Source organism: Hemicordylus capensis, chromosome 6 (genome assembly GCF_027244095.1).
Source record: "Hemicordylus capensis ecotype Gifberg chromosome 6, rHemCap1.1.pri, whole genome shotgun sequence".
Lineage (NCBI taxonomy): Eukaryota > Metazoa > Chordata > Lepidosauria > Squamata > Cordylidae > Hemicordylus > Hemicordylus capensis.
In genome coordinates, this window is record NC_069662.1 from 59,541,484 (window position 1) to 59,562,638 (window position 21,155).

Below are 21,155 nucleotides of genomic sequence, written 5' to 3' on the forward strand. Positions count from 1 at the left end.
AGAAACATAAGATCGACACCAGCGACAATCACTGAAGGTATTGTGCTGGGGATGGATAGGGCCAGTGGGCATAGCACCGCACTGGCGGCGCGTAGGGCGTCTGGGAAGGAGAGCGAGCCGCCGGCTGAATCACCGTCCAAGCTTCTGTCTCTCTGCAGCCGCTCCACTTCCGCGCCCTGCTCGCTCTTTACGCCACACGCACCCAGGTGGTGGCTCCGTCCCATTCCGAGGCGCACCTGTTCCCAATCCCTTCCCCGCCCGGCTGACGTGGTGCTGCGTCCGACCATCCCGCGTGCCTGCCTCCCTCCCCGCGGCGGCGCCACCACCGCATATATATCTCTCTTTGGATGGAGCGCCGCCGCCGCCGTGCTGTGCTGTGCTCTCACCGGCAGCTGAAGGATTCCCACGGAGCTGCCTTTGCGCATACCCCGCTAGCTTGCTCGCTCGCTCTGCAGGAGAGCCTGCCAGCCCCCGCACAAAGCCCCCTTGCCCTCAATGCACCGGGTCACGCTTTTCTTCCTCCTGCCGCTGTTCTGGGGCTCAGGTGAGCGTGTGCGCTGGAGCCCGTCGGGGGTGGGAGGGGGCGCAAGCGGGGAGGGGGCGCAAAGCTTGAGCGGGCAAACGCGATTTCCAGTCCTCCCTTGGCGCTTGAGAGGCGCGCTGAGGAGGCGCTCTGTCTGAAGAGAGGCGATTCTGCTATTGGGAGGGCAGCTTGCGTCCCGCACAACTTGCTTGTGCAAGTTCTTGTCACAGTCGAAACTAAAGTGTTTGCGGTCGAGAGGGTGGGGGAACTCTTTCTTCGTTGCACTTTATCCTAACTTCTCTACAAGAAACTCACCCCTCCCCCCCATCTCCTCCAGCCCCTCAGCTAGATCCTCACAGCCCTGTTGGTAGAGCGTGAGTGGCTATCCCAAGGATACCATTCCGGTGCCTTGGGGGCTCGCTGGGGGTTTGAACAACTCCCTGCCCCGCAATCCAAGTCAGATGCTATATCTGCTGTACCTTGTTGCCTTTCAGAAAAATAGCCTAGCACTGTGTAGGGGGTGAAGTGGTTTGTGTTGTCTCTGACTTCTTCAACAGCCCTGCAAGGAAGACCAGTATTATAACCCCCTGTTGTAGATTTGTATGTGTGTGAGATGTGTGTACTATCCTTACACTTCCGAAGAGGGGTGATGCTTGCTTATTGTTAATTTCTGTAAAATGCCCGGCTACTCTTGGGGTGGGTGAGATAAGATACTAAGACTGGATCAGGCTGATTAGAAGTCCTCTAATAGCTTATGGTACAAACCCATTGTGTCCTGTACAATACATTGCTAATATAAGCAGCAGCCTTGGTCACCTGCTACAAAGATGACTTGCATGTCTGTCTTGTCTGATTGCTGAGGATATTTTGTCATTTCGATTGGTGTGGGATTTACCTCCCAAATAAGACCAAAATCCCCCTCTCTTTGCCTCAGTTAGCCTAAGAGAAACTGATTTTCTATTGTAATTAGCCCACTTGATAGGACTAATTAACACTGGACTTGGGAGACTTTTTATGCTGGAGTAGCATAATTGCACTTGTGTCAGAAAAGCTGAGAGATGCTTCTTGAGTGACTCACTCCTCCTAAATACAGAAAGTGCACATGCAATAGCTGCCTAATGTAATTTTAAGGTAAACACCTCTCTGCTAGTTTTGGCTGACTGGTAAGAATGGCATCCTGATTGGTTCACTTCTCTTCTGTAGTGTGCCAGCATGCTGCTGGATCAGGGCTAAATGTGACCGAAGGAAAGCAAAGTATGCCCGTTTTGAGGACTCTCCACACATCAGGAACTGAGATGTCTTCATCTGGTGCTGAGGATGAAGAGACTGAAGAGGAGGACATGAGGGAGTTAATGGTACCTCAATTCCTTTTGGGTGACTCAAGCAGAGGTAAGTTGAAGCAGAGTTCTAGCCTGTAAGGTTTTCTTTTGTTCTTGACTGTGAGTCACGTGGAGAAAGGTGTGTTGCCGGGATGTCAGTTTGGTGTTAGAAGAGTTTCTGTTGTATGTTTCCCAGAAAAGGAAATACAAGAACAGTGCAAAGGATAGCTTTTAGTTGATCAATTTGTTTGGTCAAATAGTATGCAAGCTTTTGAGATACACAGAAACCCTCAGAATTCTATATTTGTGATATTCAAGAACTTTTAGTGGGTTCAGCTGGATGTGAATGAATGAGAGGTGTTGAGAGTAGTTGTAGGTTTGAAGATGTCTGTCTTTCAGTCTGTGTATTCTAGAAATGTTGTGTTTCACTGAATAAACCAATGGAAATACCGTAGCTATCAAACACAGATCAAAATATTTAATGGTCTGAATGTTCATTGGAATAGCACTTCAGGGCAGACATGAAGTAGCCATTGCCAAAAAAATCTGGATTTCTTTCTGGGAAAATGTGACTTGTGTTAATCGCAAAAAGTGTCAAGCTTGTATGAAAGAAGTGAATGTTGGATGTCATGTCAGGTTGGATCTTAAAGACCCCACCCACCCAAAGTACAGCTAAGTAGGTACAGATGTAAGGTGTGATAGTCCTTCAGTTTCCAAGGTTCCTTGAGGACTAAGATTCCCACACCTCCAAGGAACTATGGAAACTGTAGCAGCTCTAGGGTGGTGGGGATCACGGATCTCTAACCATAGATTTATAAAAGCTAAACTGACACATAGGGCCAGTTTCTGTAGACCTTTTCCCTCCTCTTCCCCCCACTCCCATCCCCCTGGATGAAAAAGAGTTGCCTGGAGAAAACAGTGGAGAAATCCATGTTTTTAGAATAGCTGAGACTTGGCAATGGGTACCTGCTTCTCCCACCCCCACAAAGTAGCAGCAAATAAAGGAATTCCTGCTCTTTCTTCCTCTGGTCTTATGTTATGTGTGAAGAATTTAAGCTGTTTGAGTGTTTAAATATTGAAAAGCACAATGTTTCCGAGTCAAAGGAACAAGAGAATTCTGCATGGGATTTTGGCTGTGAAGGGGTATGAGGGGAGCAATTTAAGTAGGCTGATCTTTGCTGCAATCTAAATAGTGTCTCTAAGAGCGGAGGTTGGGGCAAGGAAGCCAAACCAGCCTCCGTCCCACCTCTATCCTACACCTCTTGCCTGCAACTGCCCTGAGCCATTTTTGGAGGGGCAGTATATAAATCAAATACACAAAGAGTGGACTACATTGCAGGGTTGCTGTAAAGAGCACTCATGACTTCTCCATTGGAATCTGGTAGGGATGTGCTCAAAACATGATTTGGCATCCGAATCGCGGCACAATCTCTTTAAAACGGAGGGCTTCTACATTCTCTTTAACATGGAGGAGAGCAGGTCCATCCCTGCTCCTCTTTGTACTTGCCACCATTGCTGTACCCACGGCGCTCCCTCCAGCTATCAGTGTGCACCAGCGGTGCTCTCCCGCAGCTGCCCCTGTATGGCAGCAGCATGCAAATGTGTGCTGCCATACAGGGGCAGCCAGTGTGGTGTAGTGGTTAGAGTGCTGGACTAGGACCGGGGAGAACCGAGTTCAAATCCCCATTCAGCCATGATACTAGCTGGGTGACTCTGGGCCAGTCACTTCTCTCTCAGCCTAACCTACTTCACAGGGTTGTTGTGAGGAGAAACCTAAGTATGTAGTACACTACTCTGGGCTCCTTGGAGGAAGAGCGGGATATAAATGTAGTAGCAGTAGCAGTAGCAGTAGCAGTAGCAGTAGCAGTAGCAGTAATAAATGGTCTCCATGCTGGAGGGAGCACTGCAAGTACATCAGTGGTGGCGAGTGGATGAGGAGCAGGGATGGACCTACTCTCCTCCATTTTAAAGGGATTGTGCTTCGATTTAGACACCAAATAGCGTTTCAGCACATCTCTAGAATCTGGAAATATCCTATGCAGACATTGATGCATTTCTGGACTTCTTGCATCTGTCTCTCAAATATATTTTTCAGTACTCTCACCAGACTACAATTATGAGGCTACTTTAGGTGAAATCGTGGTAGTCAAACTGGCATAAAAACCAGTGTGTTCACAGTGTTGATCCGCTTTAATACTGTGCCTTTTTTTCTTGTAAGGAGTCCCTCCTTCTGTCTAAGATGGATTTTTTCCTTTTCAAATTAGTGTTTATTGCTTTTCATTGAGCAATACCACAAACCCAATATAGGCAATTCTTTCATTTCAACTACCATGTTAGCATTAATTTGTATTGCTTTAAATTAATTATTTTGTATGTTGGTTAGCAAAAGTGGGTCTTATACATATTTGGTGCAGCTTTGGGCAAAATGAGTGTGTGGCTGAGTGGGTATTTGAAGGCAACCTTTCAAAATCTAAGACCTGGTTGATAACCTGTGCCCTGGACTACCTCAGCTTGGTGTGATTCCGCCCCCCCTTCTTTTAATATTGGGTTTTCAAAATCTGATTCACAGAACTATAATTCTACGTAACCAAAAGATAGGGCAGGACTGTGCAGATGAGCAGGGATAGGCCCAATTTTCAGGTGTGGTCACTTGCTGAATGTTGATGTGACCTAGATCATGATGGGTTGTGGTGATCTCTACAAGCAAAAGACCCCAAGTTCAATCCCTGGCATCTCCAGGTAAGAAAGAGGGGCTGCCATCTGTAAGACAGTACTGAGCGAGATGGATCAATGGTCTGTCTTGATCAGGGATTCTCAAACTTGGGTCCTCAGGTGTTATTGGACTTCAACTCCCATAATCCCCAGCCTCAGTGGCCTTTGGTTGGGGATTATCGGAGTTGAAGTCCAATAACACCTGAGGACCCAAGTTTGAGAATCACTGGTCTTGATAGAAGGAAAACTCCTAAACAGTGTGGGAAGAAGAGCTTACCTGCGACGCAGCCTGTAAGAGGCTCTGGCTCTGGCCCTTCTCAGCACCCTGAGGAATGCAGTACTGCTGCTCCTGCCACCAATGCAAGGACTTTTCAAGGTCTTTGCTATGCCAGTCTGTTGTTGGCGATCAGTCTAATAACAAAATTATTATTGGGTAGTGCATAGATCAGTGATCTTCATTATTTGTTGGGGGGGCGGCACTTTGGCAAAAAACAAAAGAAAGCCCTAGTCAGTGTGAGGGCCATTTCCTCACAATGTTGACCTCTGTGAGTTGAGTGCTGCACTTTTCCCGAAGGAAGCTGGGAGACTTCAAGAGAAACAGAGCCCTGTCAAGTCCTAGTGCCATCTTGGAAGGTATGCATGGACTGCTGGGAAGTTTAGTTCTTCTCAATGCTCCATGCACACTTTCCAAGATGGCACTGGGGCTTGAAAGGGCTCTGTTTCCCTTAAAGGAGCTCCCCCAGTGCTGGGGAAAGCACAGCACTGCACAGTGGGTATGCTCACTGCTGCATGGTAACAGAGGAGCTGTGCAGAGTATTTGGCTTCAGCTAAAACTTTGACAGGCCTCATAAACCATTAGCCAGGGAGCTGCACTTGGGATCAATGGGATCTGCCACTGGCAGGTAGAAACAGAATGTGAAATGTCTTCCCCCTTCAAAAAGAGCCGCAGTTCAGATTGCAGTGCTCCTAAACCTGGCTGTAACTATCGCCCTCAACTTTGTGACAAACTCCATTAGGGCTATTTCCTTTGCTATAATAAAGGTAAAGTGTGCTGTCGAGTTGGTGTCAACTCCTGGCGACCCCAGAGCCCTGTGGTTGTCTTTGGTAGAATACATGAGGGGTTTACCATTGCCACCTCCCATGCAGTATGAGATGATGCCTTTCAGCATCTTCCTATATTGCTGCTGCCCAATATAGGTATTCACCATCTAGGTATTCGTCATAGTCTGGGAAACATACCAGCAGGGATTCGAACCGGCAACCTCTGGCTTGTTAGTCAAGTAATTTTCCCACTGTGCCATTAGATGACTATATTGCTCCAATGTGTTGGTAAGCTACTGCTCTTCTTGGTAGAGCCAATGCATTTAAATTCCTTAAGCACTTCAGCTAGAAGCAGTTTCCTCTTTGGATCTACTTGAGTTATCCCCTTAAGTTGTCCCCTTGAGTGTATTAACCTTTTAAAAACTTGTCATTTGGTTCAATACTAGAATGTTGCCCATATTAACCAACAAAAAGCCATTTTGATTACAGGCCTTTAAATTAAGGGACAAGACTCAGATCTCACAATTTGAAACAGACTGCTGTTAGCACCAGAAAATATGAGTGCGTATCCACACTGCAGACTTTTATTGGTCTTAAACAGAGATGTGAGGTGGGACAATTTCTGCAGAAAATTTTCCTATACTTTATTTTTCCATGGAAAATTCACAATTTCTAAAACTTCTACTTGAGTACTTGAAAAACCTGGAGATACAATGAGGTGAAATTAATATATGGAGGGGGGTTTGGTTTTATTAAAGTATTTAAATCACAAACTACTTAGGGGATCAGGAAAACTTAAGGGAAACTTGCATGGGGAATTTCTGTAGAAAAATTTCCAATTCTAAATTTTCCAGAAAACTGACACCTCTGGATCTATTCCAGTTCAGCTGTCTTGGGTGTCCCGAAGGAATCATGGAAATGGGTTCCTTTGTACAGCCAAAATGTGGCATCAACATATTTCAATTAATAGTCATTTGGTGAGGATCTCCCTCACATATCTACTGTTTTCTGAGTTCTTTGAGAAAGAGGAATAGGTACAGTGCAGAATTTAGTTTAAATCAGTGTTGTAAAATGCCCATAACTTTTATTGGATAAACAGTATAACAGGAAGTTCTGTGAAAAGCTTATTTCTTTGTACTTTTCACCAACAAAAGTTGGCCCAATAAAAGAGAGCTTGTACCCCCTCCCCAAAGTGTGTGTCTTATTGCCAGCTAGGTGGATCTTATACTGGTCATTTGGTCAGACCATTAGTCCATTTGGGTCAGTATTGCCTACTTTGATTAACAGCAGCTTTCCAGGGCTTCAGACAAGGGTCTTTCCCAGCCCACCTGGATATGTCAGAGATCAAACCTGGGACCTTCTGCATGTGAAGCATGCACTCTGCCGCTAAACTACTTTGTAGCCTTCCCCAAGGGGTTGTGTGATCTAATTTAGGGATAGTCCAGTTTATTGAACAGCTCAAACCCTTGACCTCTTACCCTGAAATATCTCCATTCATTCCAAGTTAATGAACTACTCAAGAGCATGTGGCCTGTAAATTATTTTAAAGGAAGTTGGTTCACTGGCATTGAAGCAGTCTCTAAAGAAAACAATCCATAAATCTATTTTAAAATGACATTCAAGCAATGCCATTTTATGGCCCATTTTTATGAACCTACTGTCATAGCAGGGAAATAACTTGCCTAGGGAGCACTGTTCCCTCTAAGGTGTGCGCGTGCTCATAAGTTCTTGGATGTCCACTCAGTTCATTTTAGATCCTGCTCAGGTTGAATTAGGAAGGCCCCACTCTGAATGCATGTGTGTACACACACTGCCTTGATCCTGCCACCCAGAATAAAACTCATTCCACACAGAGATGAAAAAAATTAAAGGGACCACTGCTAGGGAGCAAAAGGTTGCTGGTTCAAATCCCGGCTGGTAAACACCTATATCGGGCAGCAGCGATATAGGAAGATGCTGAAAGGCATCACCCCATACTGTGCAGAAGATGACAATGGTAAACCCCTCCTGTATTCTACCAAAGAAAACCACATGACTCTGTGATCTCCAGGCGTCGACACCGATTCGACAGCACAACTTTACTTTACATCAGCAATAGGATGTGCACTTTTTTCCTCAAGTGATGTATCTGGACTATACCACTTCAGACTGTAGGTGGGGGTATGGTCAAATGTTTGAAAGCTCCTTCATGTAAAAAATCTTCCAAAACATATCATACTAATTCTGAGTGTGCTGGGTTTTGTATTGTTTTTGTGTAGGTGAGTATTCAGATATTTGTCACATGCAATCAGAAGTGATATAGACTAACAGATATAGATTGCTGATTGTGCAGCCTAGTCTTTCAAGAAGAAGAAGACCTACTGTGCCATCACTATGGCACAACTCGAGGTCTTTTCCCAGTTGCTTGTGCTGACCCAGGCTGTTTTCGTAATACTAAATACAATGCAGCAGTGATGTGCCAAGAAGTATATAGAAGGGATGTTAGAACTTCAGGTAACTCACCTGTATGCCTTCCTAAAGTCAAGGTCTTGGCCATCAGCAGAGTCCACAACCCTGAAGCAAGCTGTTACAATGAAATTGCATTGTAGCATAGCTGTTACAGTGAAATTGCAATACATAGCAAGTCTACTTGCGCCGCCCAGGGTGCATCTGTAGCTGCCAATGTGCAAGCCACCATAAGTGTGAACAGAGTGGCGTTTTGTGTCCAGAATGTGCATATGGATCTCACTGCAGTCTGTAGGACAAAGCTGGTTTGAGTAAAACTATTTACCGAGTGTGTATGCTTGACTGGAAGTTGTCTCTGAGGAATGTGCCAGTATGATGCATATGTTTCATAATAAAGTGTGAAGTGGCCCTAAGAATCTTGCCAATCCTGACCTAAAAGATCAAATGCTGTGATCCTGAGTTGTGTTGGACTAGTATGCTTATGGGAAAGTCATTTGCATTTATGGTGGTTGGAAATGGTGCGTTCTCTTACTCTCCACAGGCAGCTCCATCTCAGAGATATGCATTTTTTAAATTGGCAGCTTGTTGAGGGAGCCTCTAAAATATTCCACCTTGACTGTGTCTGCTCTCTCCTCTTTAAACCTCTCTGAAAAGCAAATATCTTTACGGTTAACCACACTTAGAATTGCTGAACATAATTAGTGAAACTATTTAATTTGCCTTTGATGCTGTGCAATAATGCTTATGATAAATTAGTCAACAGAAGTTATTACTAGCTTTGACTTTATTACATTTAGAAACGGAAATCAAACTTGGGCCTGTATTAAAATGGTTTGCAAACTTTTATTTATTTATCTATCATATTTCTATGCCACTTGATATATACATCTCTAGGCAGTGAACTTTCTAAAATGACACTAATGTGGCACACCAACATAAATAGCAGACCAAAAATAACCTCAGATTTAGTATGGCTTTCTTCCTGATTGCATGTTGCTCTTAGTGTAGGAAACATTCATTTGGTTTAGAAAATTAAATAAAGGAAAGGTGAAGCAATTGTACCAAGCCAAAACCTTTTTAATGACCACATTTAGTGAACTAGCTATTGTCTGTGTCTTTTTCCAAATAATTGCCTGGCCTGTTGACTTCAAAGATACAAGTCAGCATTTGTTCTACATACCTGCAGGTTAAAAAATCTGGAGTATATACATTGGTTCCAATTAGTGTAAAATATCCTTTCTACCATTATCACAGAGTTGTTTCATCTAAAGACAAGAACACCTTTTGACTCTCCCTCTCACCCCCCCCCTTCATTTTGTGCTGTTTTTAAAGTGGCTGAAATATCTTCTATTGAGAATTATTTTTGAGACCTTCTCTCCAACTATATTGTGATCTAACATGAGAAACTAAGGTCCAAATCCCATTCAGCCAGGAGCCAGTTAACACTGGCCAAGTCATGCACGCACATGTGCTCTCACTCTCCACATAATCTTCCTTGCAGGATTGATGTGAGACTAAAATGGTGCCCTGACCTCCTTGGCGCAAGAGCAGGAAACTAATTAACAAATACTTTCCCTTTCCAGCTGAATCACAAGTTAAGAAACCACCAAAATCAGAAAGTAGGAAAAAGAACCCTGACAAACCAAAAAGAAAAGGAAACAAGGGGAAGAAAACTAAGAAGAAAAGCCGAACTCCATGTGAGAGAGAGTATAAAACCTTCTGCGTTCACGGTGAATGCAAATATAATGAACGTCTCCAACAAGCGGCATGCATGTAAGTTAACTTATGGAACTCCCAAGCAGTGTTCCCTCTAATTTTTTTCATGTGTGTGCAGAATAAGTTTTGTTCTGGGTGGCAGTATCAAGGCAGTGTGTGCATTAAGAATGGGGCTTTCCTGATTCAACCTGAACGGAATCTAAAATTGGCAGTAATGTAAAACTTTATTTCAGTCGTAGACCAGCAATACAACAATATTAGAACCTAAAATTAACTGCGCATATATTAAAAATCTTGTGTGCATGTGCACACTTTAGAGGGAACACTGCTCCTAAGTATTGGCAAATGGTCTATATTTTATTTCCAAGCCTAGGATTTCTGTGTGAATGCCATTTTAAAGCACTTTCCCTGGTCACAGGCCTGTTGATCATGTGGTGAAACATGGAAAACATATACAGTGGTCCCTCTACTTACGGAATTAATCCGTTCCGAATGCACATTTGTAACTCGAAAAATACTTATGTCGAGTAGTTCGTAAGTCGAGGGACCACTGTATACTGGGGTAAAAACACTGAACCCTCCCCCAACAATCTTGGGGAAATGCTATATAGGTCTTTGGCCTCAGTTTATTGAAATGAGCTCTTTTTCCTCCCCCTTCCAAACCACTGGTTGATTTGCTGTTCATAAGGATTCTAACTGTTCAGGGAGGACAGCTCTAGCATCTTTGGCCTATATGTCAGTGGTGAGACAGGGTTCACAGAAGCAAGGAGATCCAAATTTATGTGGTCTTCACTCATGTAAACTGAGCTACTTCTTCCAAATATGTCTGTACTCTTGATTAATTCATTGTTGTGCCACTTGCAAAGGCTTCTGCCACATAAATTAAATGATGCTGGAATTCATAAGCTGCATAATGAACCAGTGATCTCATAATTTGGCCATAAATCAAAGGGAGAAGGAATGAAGAGGTGTGCCTTTCTTGAGACATCCCACCCAAACTAATCACATCCTACTGCTGGTAAACTTTGCACTAGCATAGGTGGACTTAGTAAAGTATCTCACGCATCAGCATCTTAAAATGTAGTGTTGAGGAAATGTTTTGAGTGACTTATACTTACATAGGATTGTAGCAAGTGTGCAGATGTGCATGCTTAAAGTGGGCAAATACTGTCAGTTAATTATGCACATGGTGGATTTTCAGATGCGATCTGCACTACTTTGGTGAACGTTGCGTTGAACAGTTCTTGAAGACGCACAGAAACGACGATGCAGCAAGCCACTCTTCCACAGTAGAGGTAGTGGTGGTGGTTGTACTCGCAGTCCTTGGTGTTATTGTCATTGTACTCATTGTACTGCGGTAAGTAACACATTTTCAATCCTCCAGTTACCTTTTGAGAGAAGAAATTCTGCCAGTGTTGTAAAATGGTTGTAGGATGACTTATGAATATACACAAACTTTACAAGCAAAAAAAATCCTTCAGGAACACAGAGCCGATCTGTCCTCTGATTTGGCACTACAGACTTACTGAGAGAGACAGCAGTAAATTTGTATAACTTCAGAGACATGAAATGACTTGTGAGAGTTTTGTTTGTTTTTTGCTGATTGTGGTTCTGCATGTGCAGGTTCACTTTTTGAGAACCCTCTTCTGCTCTGTTGTTCAGGGGTTATTTGCACTATGAGCTTCTTCTCTTAAGCCTCCTTTGCTGCAGTATGGCAGATCAATTTGTCACAGATACAGTTTGACCCAGTAAAGATTCATGAAAATTCAGCATGTGTGTAAATTTATGGCTTGAAATGCAGTTGGCATATGGTGATCTTATTCTGGCTTGCAGGAACTGTGCCATGGAAACATGGCCAGCATACCCCCCGACATCATGGTATAACATATCTGACATAAGCCTGGTTGAAGCATGGTAAATGGTATAGTGGGTTGACAGAAGCAGATTTCATGTCGGTGAGAATCCATACAGCTAGTGCCATACACCATGTGCCCTTGTGATTTTGTGCTATTGTATGGATACTTCAGTGGCTGTACTACACCTTTTCAAGATTCCCTGGTTGAGGCGGTGGGTGGGGGTGGGGTGGCACTCAGAGGTGTAACTAGGGAAAACGGCGCCCGGGGCAAGCACTGAAATGGCGCCCCCCCACCCCCCCAACATACTACATTATACTTAGGTTTTTCCTCACAAGCGCCCGCCGCCGCCAAGCCAGGCCACTGACTGGCCGCCAGGCACCAGCAAAGCAATGGAGGGGGGGCGCGGGCAGCGCGGAAGGGACCGCTCGTGGGGGAGGGGGCGTCGATGCGCTCCCTTGACTGCTGCAGCGCTGCTGCACTGAGCAGGAAACATTTGTATTAACAAAAAAAATTTGAAAAAAATTTTTAAAAAAATTTTTGTCATGGCGGCGCCCCCCATGTGACCAGAAAAGATGGCGCCCGGGGCACGTGCCCCCCCTATAGTTACGCCTCTGGTGGCACTTCATGTGAAAGCACAAGGCTGTGTGGTTCACTGTGTCCAAACTTGCTGCTTGGAGGTCCCCCCAAGGGGTTTCAAGCAGCTACTACTATTGACATAATTTTGTATCAAACTACACTAAAACATTCCCTAAATCTGAAAAGACAGTATCTGATCTAGGCAAATGGTGAGATACACAATGACAGCTCATACAAAACTATGAATCCACTAAAGTTTGCAAAAAGAACTCTAGGCACCAGCAAAATCTGGTATTGTTACACTTGCACACCTCTATCTAGAGGCCTCTGTGCAGGTTGTGGCCTGCATATCCTGGGTCAGTCCTCCTCTTGCCATGAAATGAAACTTTAAAGGAAAGAAAGGCCTAATCCACTACTTGCAGGTTCCTGTGCATTCCTTTGACAGTTGCACTATATTGAGGATACTGTAGATTGTTTCCACAATGCAGAATGGCCATGAACAAAAAAGGATAATGCATATCATGTGGTTGCTGGGCTCAAGCTGTAGCTTGCATGCCATAGGTGACAACTTCACCACCATAAAGATCTTTGGGTGGCTGTGGTGGAGCAGGCTAGATTCCCGCACATGGTGCTTTTGGGCATGGATCTGGCCCTTACTACCAAATAACTCTCTCAGGCACACCAGAGAGGACTTGATCTATGCTGCACAGGCTTTGGTCTGTGTAGAAGAGGCCTCAAGATGAACCTCCACCTAAGATGTTTTCCACCCTCCTCCCTTCCCCCTTCCCCTAGTCCCTTGCAGCAGGGTATTTTGCAGAGATCTGTGCTTAGTCCCGGGTGTGTGGATGTTCTCCTCCCCAGTCCCCTGAATTCCTCAAAAGGATTGCATGCATATCCCTTAATAAATATTAATGGGAAATACATGCTCTGGTCCAGTTAATCTAAATGCATCCTGCATGGCATATGTAGCTTATTTGCTACCCTTCAGATTAAGATAGAATCCTGTTCTTGGGTTTCAGATATAAACTGATGATAAATATTTGTAGCCTTTTGTTGTCTTTTGGTTTATTATAGGATTCTGCAGTTTTGAAATATTGATATTAAAACATCTGAAGTGTTTCCATTTACAAAGGGTGGTTTCTTTGTTTTTTGTTTTTCTTTTTTGAGAAATTAAAACAAAGTGTGCACTTAACTTTGCTGAATCCTGAAACCAAAATCAAACCCCTCCTCTGCTATCAGAGGCCAATTTTATCCAGTTGATGCATGCTTCAAGGATTTACTTTTTAAAGACAAAATCTGGTGAAGGCTAGATAATAAGCCTTTAGTAAAGAAGTAGGCTATTTCCCTTTTAGAAGGAAGGAAGCTTTTTGCACAGAGTAGGCCTGCACAACATGTAACTTGTTAAGCTGCGTACTAGAGGTTAAATTCCCTGGCAGACATCCTGATTAAATTTACTCTAGGAAGCCCCCGTAGAAATTAAAAGAACAAGTTTTGCATGCCTTGTCCTTCTTAATTTCAGTGGGGGCCTCCTTGAGTAAATTTAGCTGGGATATCTCTGTGTGTGTGTGTGTGTGTGTGTGTGTGTGGTTTTGTTTGCCACTACGAAAAAATCTGTCACCTGGCAGTACACAATTCATAGCTAATAAGTAACAAGTTGTATAGGCTTAAGACAGTACTGCAGCCCATTTACTGACAACCCCATTAACGTAAATCCAGAGTACGTAGGTGGTGGACTGTCACATTCATTTGGCTTAGCAACTATGCTAGAGCATGGAATAATGCAAGGTGAATTCAGTGTTCCAATCTAATTTTAGGGTTGGTTTGAACTGCTCTGTAATAATTTGTTTGCAGTTCAGGAAACAAGTTGATCATTGCATCATATGAACATAAGAGAAATGGAGAAACATGTTCTTTTATAAGTACACCAATCTGCAGTGGAGAAAGATTTAATTGCTGCACGCCTCACAGGAGTGTCCAGTAGTAAATAGTTCATGTTTGTAAAGTTCATTGGAGCCTCTGTTCACTGATTTTCTAAATTTAGGGACTCCTATACCAAAATATACTTGAAGTTTTTTTTTTTAAATGCCTTTTTTCACTCAATTTATTCTTTGAAAGAAATTTTCCAGAATAAAATTAACTGTATATTTAAATTTTGATTGGGATGAAGTACAGTATGTGAAGTACTTTAGCATATTAAGAGTGTTATAAAGCTATTATTTTTAAAACCTGTCCTATCCAAAGGCCTTGCAGATAATATAACTTAAAATCCAAATTCAGCAAGACTCTGTTGAACCACTGAAATGAATCAAAATCACCTCATTTGCTCAATTCCAGCCATTAAAAGCCAGCCCAAACTTAAGTCATTTGAATGTTAGTTATAGAAAACATGTATTATCTTGCCTCCATTCTTTAAAAACAAAAACAAAAACCCTTACCATCTGAAATATGTTACATTTTAAAAGCTGTCTGCAATCTACATGCTTTTTTAATATATAAAATGTGTGTTGGTAATAAGGCAGTGGTGGTCTAATATCTTAGCTGTGGCTATAATGCCATGGATTTGGGGCACAACTCAACAAAGTTATTTTGTGTAAAACCTATTGAAATATGCAGAAGCTATGCAAGAGCACTACCAAACTTTTGCACAGCTCATTAGAATGGGGTTTGTATGGGAGACTGTCCATTTGGATTGTGCCTTTGGTCCTTTTAGTTGTAGCTTTTCCCATAAATCTTGGCACTGATGTAGGTCTCTTTTTAAAAATGTAGAAAAAGCTCCTCTCTGCTTAGGAACCTAAGGGCCAAGTTATATGCATAATTAGCCCTGACATTTGTTTAGTCAGTAACTGCTGGGGTGACCCCCTTTCCAGATTGGGACTCTAGTGTTGGGGAGGGTGCCTTAACCTTTGCCCTTGCCACCATTCCCATCCAGAATGTGCCCCCCACAAGCTGCTATTGACTAAAAACAAAAAACATGAAGTCCATCTGAGCTAATAGCACATTAAATGTCACATGCTGTTTGGTCTTTTTCTGCTTCTCTGGTTTGTGTTGTACCTTTGGTTTACAACTTACATTTCAGAAGTAAAGTTCTATTTTATGTAATGGATTCCAATGTCTTTCCCCCACAGGGCAAGAAGAAAATATCCTAAATATGGTGAAAAAGAAGAAAGAAAAAAGCTTCGGCAAGAAAATGGAAGCTCCAGCAATGATGTCTAAAGAGAAGTGAAAGTAAGAATTATTTATAATGTGCTTCCTTCTCCAGAAGTTTAATTCTGCCAAAAACAAAATGCCCTCCTTTGTACAACTGACTAGGTACAACATATTTTGGTGATGATAGTGTCTTGTGGTTCAATCACTTGTACTGTAGTGCACAGGAGAGGGAAAAGATTTTCAAGTGGGAGAATCTCCCCAAAATGGAGCAAATCTATCTATGTATCAGCTTTTGATGTGCAGTACATCTGATCAACATCAGAGCAGGTGTAGTGTAGTGGCTGAGCACGAATTTGGAAGTCCCGTTTTTACTTTTGTCAAGCAAACCTCTACAGTCCTGACATCCACTACATCACTGATGATGCTTTCATTGACTCTTGCATTGAACCTGCAAGAGATCTCAACTTAAGTCATCTTTCTGCTCTGTTGTGTAAGCCATGATTTAGTTTTGCTATTGACCATTCTGGATATGATACGTGGTCTGGTATCCTACTTCTGGGTATGATTAAATGTAATGGAAATCGTCTTCTAAAACCAACATGAAAAGACATTGCAAAAGATGAGAGCCAAGCTATACAGTTGCAGATGTTCTCTGATAAGGCAACAAATGCACAGCTGTCATTGTGGTGTCAATATTTATGCTGCAGAATGTATGAAATGGTTGCATACATAACCTGATCACTGGTCAAATAGTGCCGGGTACTTTCCATTCCAATTAGCAGCTGCTTTCAGATACTAGGTAGATATTTTGCTTGACCCTACTATTAAGATCCTTTAGCTGTGATGCCAGAGATAAAGTATGTGCTCTACCATTGAGCTATGGCATTTCCCAAATATTTTTTAAATACTTTCAGCTTTACTATACACAGGTGCCTTGACAGTTCCTGCTTTTAGCTCTCCAGAAGCACTTTGCTAATTGTCAGCTTGCCATGATTTAAAAATAAAAAATTGTTTATCCCCAAACCATGATACACTGCTGTTTTAAATCTTGCAGAGATGAAGAGGCTGTTGCTGAAGCTCTTGCTATTCCATAGAGGCATGTCTAAGAAGGTCAAATCAAGAATCTTGATGAACCTGTTGAGACTGATGAGGCCTTGCCTGCCCTTTGGAGGATGCTGCAAAGAGGGATTTAGTGCTCCCCTTATTTCTTGGCAGCTGCCAATGATTGCAGAACATGCTGCATTTGCAGGAATTAACATCTGTAGATTTTACAGCCACTAGAGAGCTGACTCACCTGCTCAGCACTGAAAAGACTATCAAATGGCTGTTACCTTGTGGACTTTTTTTTTGCTCGTGTGTGTCACCAGTGTTCTATACTGAGAGAGTTTACAGATAAATCGGTGTGTGAGGAGGGATGCCAAGAGAGGGACAAAGGAGGCAAACTGCCCCACAAGGCAGAGGGCCCCCAATAACAGCATATGGGGGTGCAGGAGGAGAGTTCTTGGGGCTGTGTTGGCTCAAGTGGCCTCTCTGCAGTTCTCTGTGTGAGACAGAATTTAGGAGATGTGATATGACTACAAAGAGAAATTCTTTACTGACCACCACCACCACCCCCATGAAGGTGAAGGAAGGATCATAGCATGCTCTCAATTTCATCAATAAGCTTCATGCTGCATATAGAGAAATATGTGTGATTCAAGTGGGACACATGGCATGCGGCGTACATTCCCCTCCACCCCACCCATACCTTCATCTCTGTCATCTTGGGGATTCTCACCTGTATGAAAAAGTGGCGGACAAGAAATGTCCCGGTCTACTTCTTGTTTTGGATGTTTCACTTGAAGGTACATGAGCAATTGGAGTGGTTTTCAAGGTGACTGCTGCTGTAGTTCAGTGGTGCATGGAAGGTACAATGATTGACACTGGGACTGAATCCAAGTTTCTTATCCTGACTTGTTGATAAACTCTGGTTGGAGCAAGCCAGGATTTGTTGGGTTTGGACACTGGCAAATGCTCATATATGTTCAACTTCTGGTCATGACCTAAACTTCCTCCCATTGCTCATTAAGGGGAGAGATGAGAATACACACTCAACCATGTGAATGTCATATGAAACCATCTTTAACCATGGTTCCAGGAGACAGCTAGATCTTTAACATGCAGTTAGGCTTCCTAAATCCCATTGAGGCTTCTTATAGCTGAACAGCCTAACTGTGTGTAGAACTGCAATCAGATACCATTATTTTACACTACCTGAACAGGAATGTATGACTTCCTGCAATAATGCATCTTTTAACTTGGTTACAATGTCTTGCATATATAAGACTTTTCCTGACAGAAAAGCAAAAGTTTATTACACAACTGTATGTTATGTTGATATAAATATTTAAATGCAGATTTTTAATGGTTGTAAACAATGTTCTGTATTTAATATGTTCATAGAATTAAAAAAAACTTATTTATTTTATAATTAAATTTTTTGTACAAACGTAAGCCTATTGAATCATAACAAGCTTTTAAAACTACTTGTCCAAATTGGTTTGTAGCACAATGCTAAGGGTATATTTACTCTTTACATTTATATATTGGTTCCATACCAATTCAATTTTCATTGTTTCCCCCCAAAGAATCTTCATAAAGGTCTAGTTTGGGGTCACAGAGAACTGCCTGAGATCCTGAATAGTTGCCTCTCAGTTCCTCCCCCCCCCCACGCCACCACCACACACCAGAACTACAGTTACTTGTGGGGAGGGATTGATAAAATGCAATTTTTAATGTAGTTATGCCCTTAAATTAATGTTTACGAGGAACAGAGATGTCAAATTGCTGGGTGCCTTGGGGTGCCTCTGCTTGCCTCTACTCACATGGTTGGGGTGGGGAGCAGTGGGTGGGCTGGCAGACAGCTACCCTTTCCCCCTCAATGAATGGGGAACAGCCACTCCTTCCGCTTAGTGAAAGGTGGGCAGTGGGATATGTGTGTCGAGACAGCAGCTCTTCCTTCTCCCCACTGGAACTGGAGGGTAGGAGAAGGAAAGGATGCTGCTGCTATGGGCTCCCCACTACCCATTCACCAAGGCAGAGGGTGAAATAGGGAGAAGCCACCATTAAGTCTTTGGGCAGGAGCTCTTCCTCCCACCAGTGAATGGGCCTTCCAGAGTTCACTGCATTATTCCAGGGAACTCTGGGAGGAAGCTCCTTTGTCAAGGGTAAGCTGGGAGGAAGCAGGGAGATGTCCCTGGGGATGGGGAGGTGAGTGGAAGAACACAGCAGTGGCACAAGAGACTGCCCACCCAGCACCCCCATATGGGCCCTGGCAATCCTTTCAAGGGCATCTTCCTCCTGCAACTTAAGACTGAAAGTCCAGACCTGAGACTCATGGATGTGGAAGAGGGGGAGTTTTGAACATGGTCAAACTTTAGCAAACTTTGAAGCTATTTCACTATAAGCAAGTGAATAAGCTGCATTTCTGTTTCCTTAATGTCAGTGGGATGTTTGCCAATTTTAGTGGAACTAGATTTCCACTGAGAGTCCATTCATGGAAACCTCTCTGCTGAAGGGTGTGCTCCAAGACTAGAGAATAATTCATAGACCTAGAGAATAATTCATTCAAAATATTCTCTTTAGAAACCCCATTTTGAGCAGTACAAGAACACAGGAGTGCTTTTGCACAGCTCTCATTCATTTTGGTGGAAGTTATGTAGGAGAATTGCACTTTACAGTGATGTACTAACATTCTAACAGTGTAGAATGAAACTTCCCCAGAGCCATTATCCTTACACTTTTCAGTAGTCTCGCCCTGCATCTCATTAGAATGACATTCTATACAATGGTGCACCAGCCCTCTCCTGAAAAAGCAAGTAGAACAGGAAAAGCAGAATGTTGGCTGCCTATTACAGTATGTCAACAGGGTTGTCTCAAGGAAGCCACAAATAGCATTTAGAATTAATGCTTGTCATCCTCCTCCTGCTGCCTGTTTTGGTCACAACATACTGGTGGCTTGAGTATGGTAGACTTGGTGGGGATCCATAACTTGAATACAATGGTCTTAACAGGGATCTGATTGCTGCCAAAATGTCAGAGTGATCACACAATGACACTAGACCTTAGAGCTCTTCTCATGATCTGTGAGGAACTCACAGGCAGTCTGCGGGGAAGGAGGGTTGGGTCTTAGTCCCTGGGTGGGTGGATCGCCCACCCAGACAAGCAATGGCTCCCACTGCAGCTCCCGGGGTCGGGACATGCTGCCACATGTCACCCCACCCCCACCAGAGCCCAAATAATGCACCGTGTGATCAGTGTTCCCTCTAAGGCATGCACGCACATGTTTTTTGATATCCGCTCAGTTAATTTTAGATCTCGTTCAGGTTTAATCAGGAAGGTCTCACTCTGAATAAATGGGTGCACACACTGACTTTAAACACTACTGCCCAAAACAAAACTCATTCCACACACAGATGAAAAAAATTAGAGAACACTGCGTGTGAGTAATAATGCACTGTGGCTGACACATGATCCAAAAAACAAGGGTAAGGGAGTGCTCACTCCCTTATCCTCACTTAAATGGGAGGCTACTTAAGCAGGTATGCCACTGTATAGCCACCAGGATCTGGCCCAATTCCGGTGGTTCACATGCGTGTGCAAAACCAGGCTGGGTTCCCTTAGTCCAGTTTCACATGTTTTTATGAATAAACTCCATGGGATGTAGTTTGCACCCAAAATCATTCATTCTTATCCTCTAAGCATTCTTAAGTTTAAAAATAATTGGTTGAAAGCTCCCACTGTTCACAAGTCTGGATTTCCCACCCCACTCTAATGAATTCTTATCTAGATCACTGGTCAACTGGCCCAAGTTGGGTTGCATCAGAGGTGTTGCTACTAATTTAACATATTTTTAAGAGAAGACAAAAGACAGAACTGATGATGCAGTTCTAGAGACGTATATATCAGGCAGTATAGAAATATGATAGATAAATTAATAAAAGGAAAAGATAAATATATAAACATTAAAGAGGGCCTGAAGCTTGGTATAAAAGAATGAAGACTATTGCTGTAGGTAACAGTGTAGCTTAAATGGTATGATCATTGCATTAAAAGGTAGAGCAGTGGTCTATCTCTGGCCAATTTCTACTCTACCTAGTATCTGCTGGAATTCTTGCAAAGAATACTCAGCTAGTTGGGTCTTGGTCCGATATAGCAAGACTATTCTGTTATTCTTAAGTAACCCCGTAGGTAGGGTTACTTAAATTTGTTATGCCTTAACTATTAAGAGACCTTGAACATCTGCTTGCTTTGCAAATGTAACATCCATCCATGGATAATGCACATCTGCTGACTCCCCTTTTAGGTCAGTTGTCAACAACTGTTAGCAATGTGTGTATGTATATTTAATTTGTTTTGGTGGTTTGCTATCCTGCTTCTTCTCAAGTACTCATTAGCATGAGAGAGCCTCAACATTGTTGCAAAAGGTCTACCAGCATCCTTTCCCCAGCAACTGTTTACAACCTTAAAATATGCCCAGACCTCACTGATATTTTCATAACACTCACCTATCTTCTGTTGCATGCTCTTTTAGAACATGAACAAAAAGAGTCTCAAGGACCTTCACAGACATACATGAGCTCAAATGGACAATACCTCCTTTGCAGATGGTGATCATGGGGATGTCTGGCAACATAGCTAGTGGGCATGTTGGTATGGCTTGCTGGTACAGTTCCATTTGCCCTCATGGTGGATTGGCTATATACAGCAGCCATAACATATAGAGAGGGTTTAAGAAACAGAATTAAACAGGCAGTGGACCAGATAAGTCTCCCTTCTCTT

The 21,155-nt window shown here is 43.0% G+C and overlaps 1 protein-coding gene across 1 annotated transcript; it reads left to right on the plus strand.

Annotated features, from left to right (window-relative positions):
• Nucleotides 1-325: 325 nt before the first annotated feature.
• Nucleotides 326-17,828, plus strand: AREG (amphiregulin). The gene is made up of 6 exons (XM_053259059.1): nt 326-544; nt 1,727-1,912; nt 9,624-9,813; nt 10,958-11,113; nt 15,314-15,413; nt 16,390-17,828. The coding sequence occupies exons 1-5, from the start codon at nt 496-498 to the stop codon at nt 15,399-15,401; spliced, it is 669 nt and encodes a 222-aa protein (XP_053115034.1). The 5' UTR covers nt 326-495; the 3' UTR covers nt 15,402-15,413; nt 16,390-17,828.
• The last annotated feature ends 3,327 nt before the right edge of the window (nt 17,829-21,155 follow it).

What these genes read in the sequence shown, in the direction of transcription:
- AREG (XM_053259059.1), top strand. Translation starts at nt 496, where the DNA reads ATGCACCGGGTCACGCTTTTCTTCCTCCTGCCGCTGTTCTGGGGCTCA. An exon ending in TTTGGGTGACTCAAGCAGAG is followed by an intron (nt 1,913 to 9,623) that starts GTAAGTTGAAGC and finishes TTCCCTTTCCAG; the next exon opens with CTGAATCACAAGTTAAGAAA. An exon ending in CTCCAACAAGCGGCATGCAT is followed by an intron (nt 9,814 to 10,957) that starts GTAAGTTAACTT and finishes GTGGATTTTCAG; the next exon opens with ATGCGATCTGCACTACTTTG.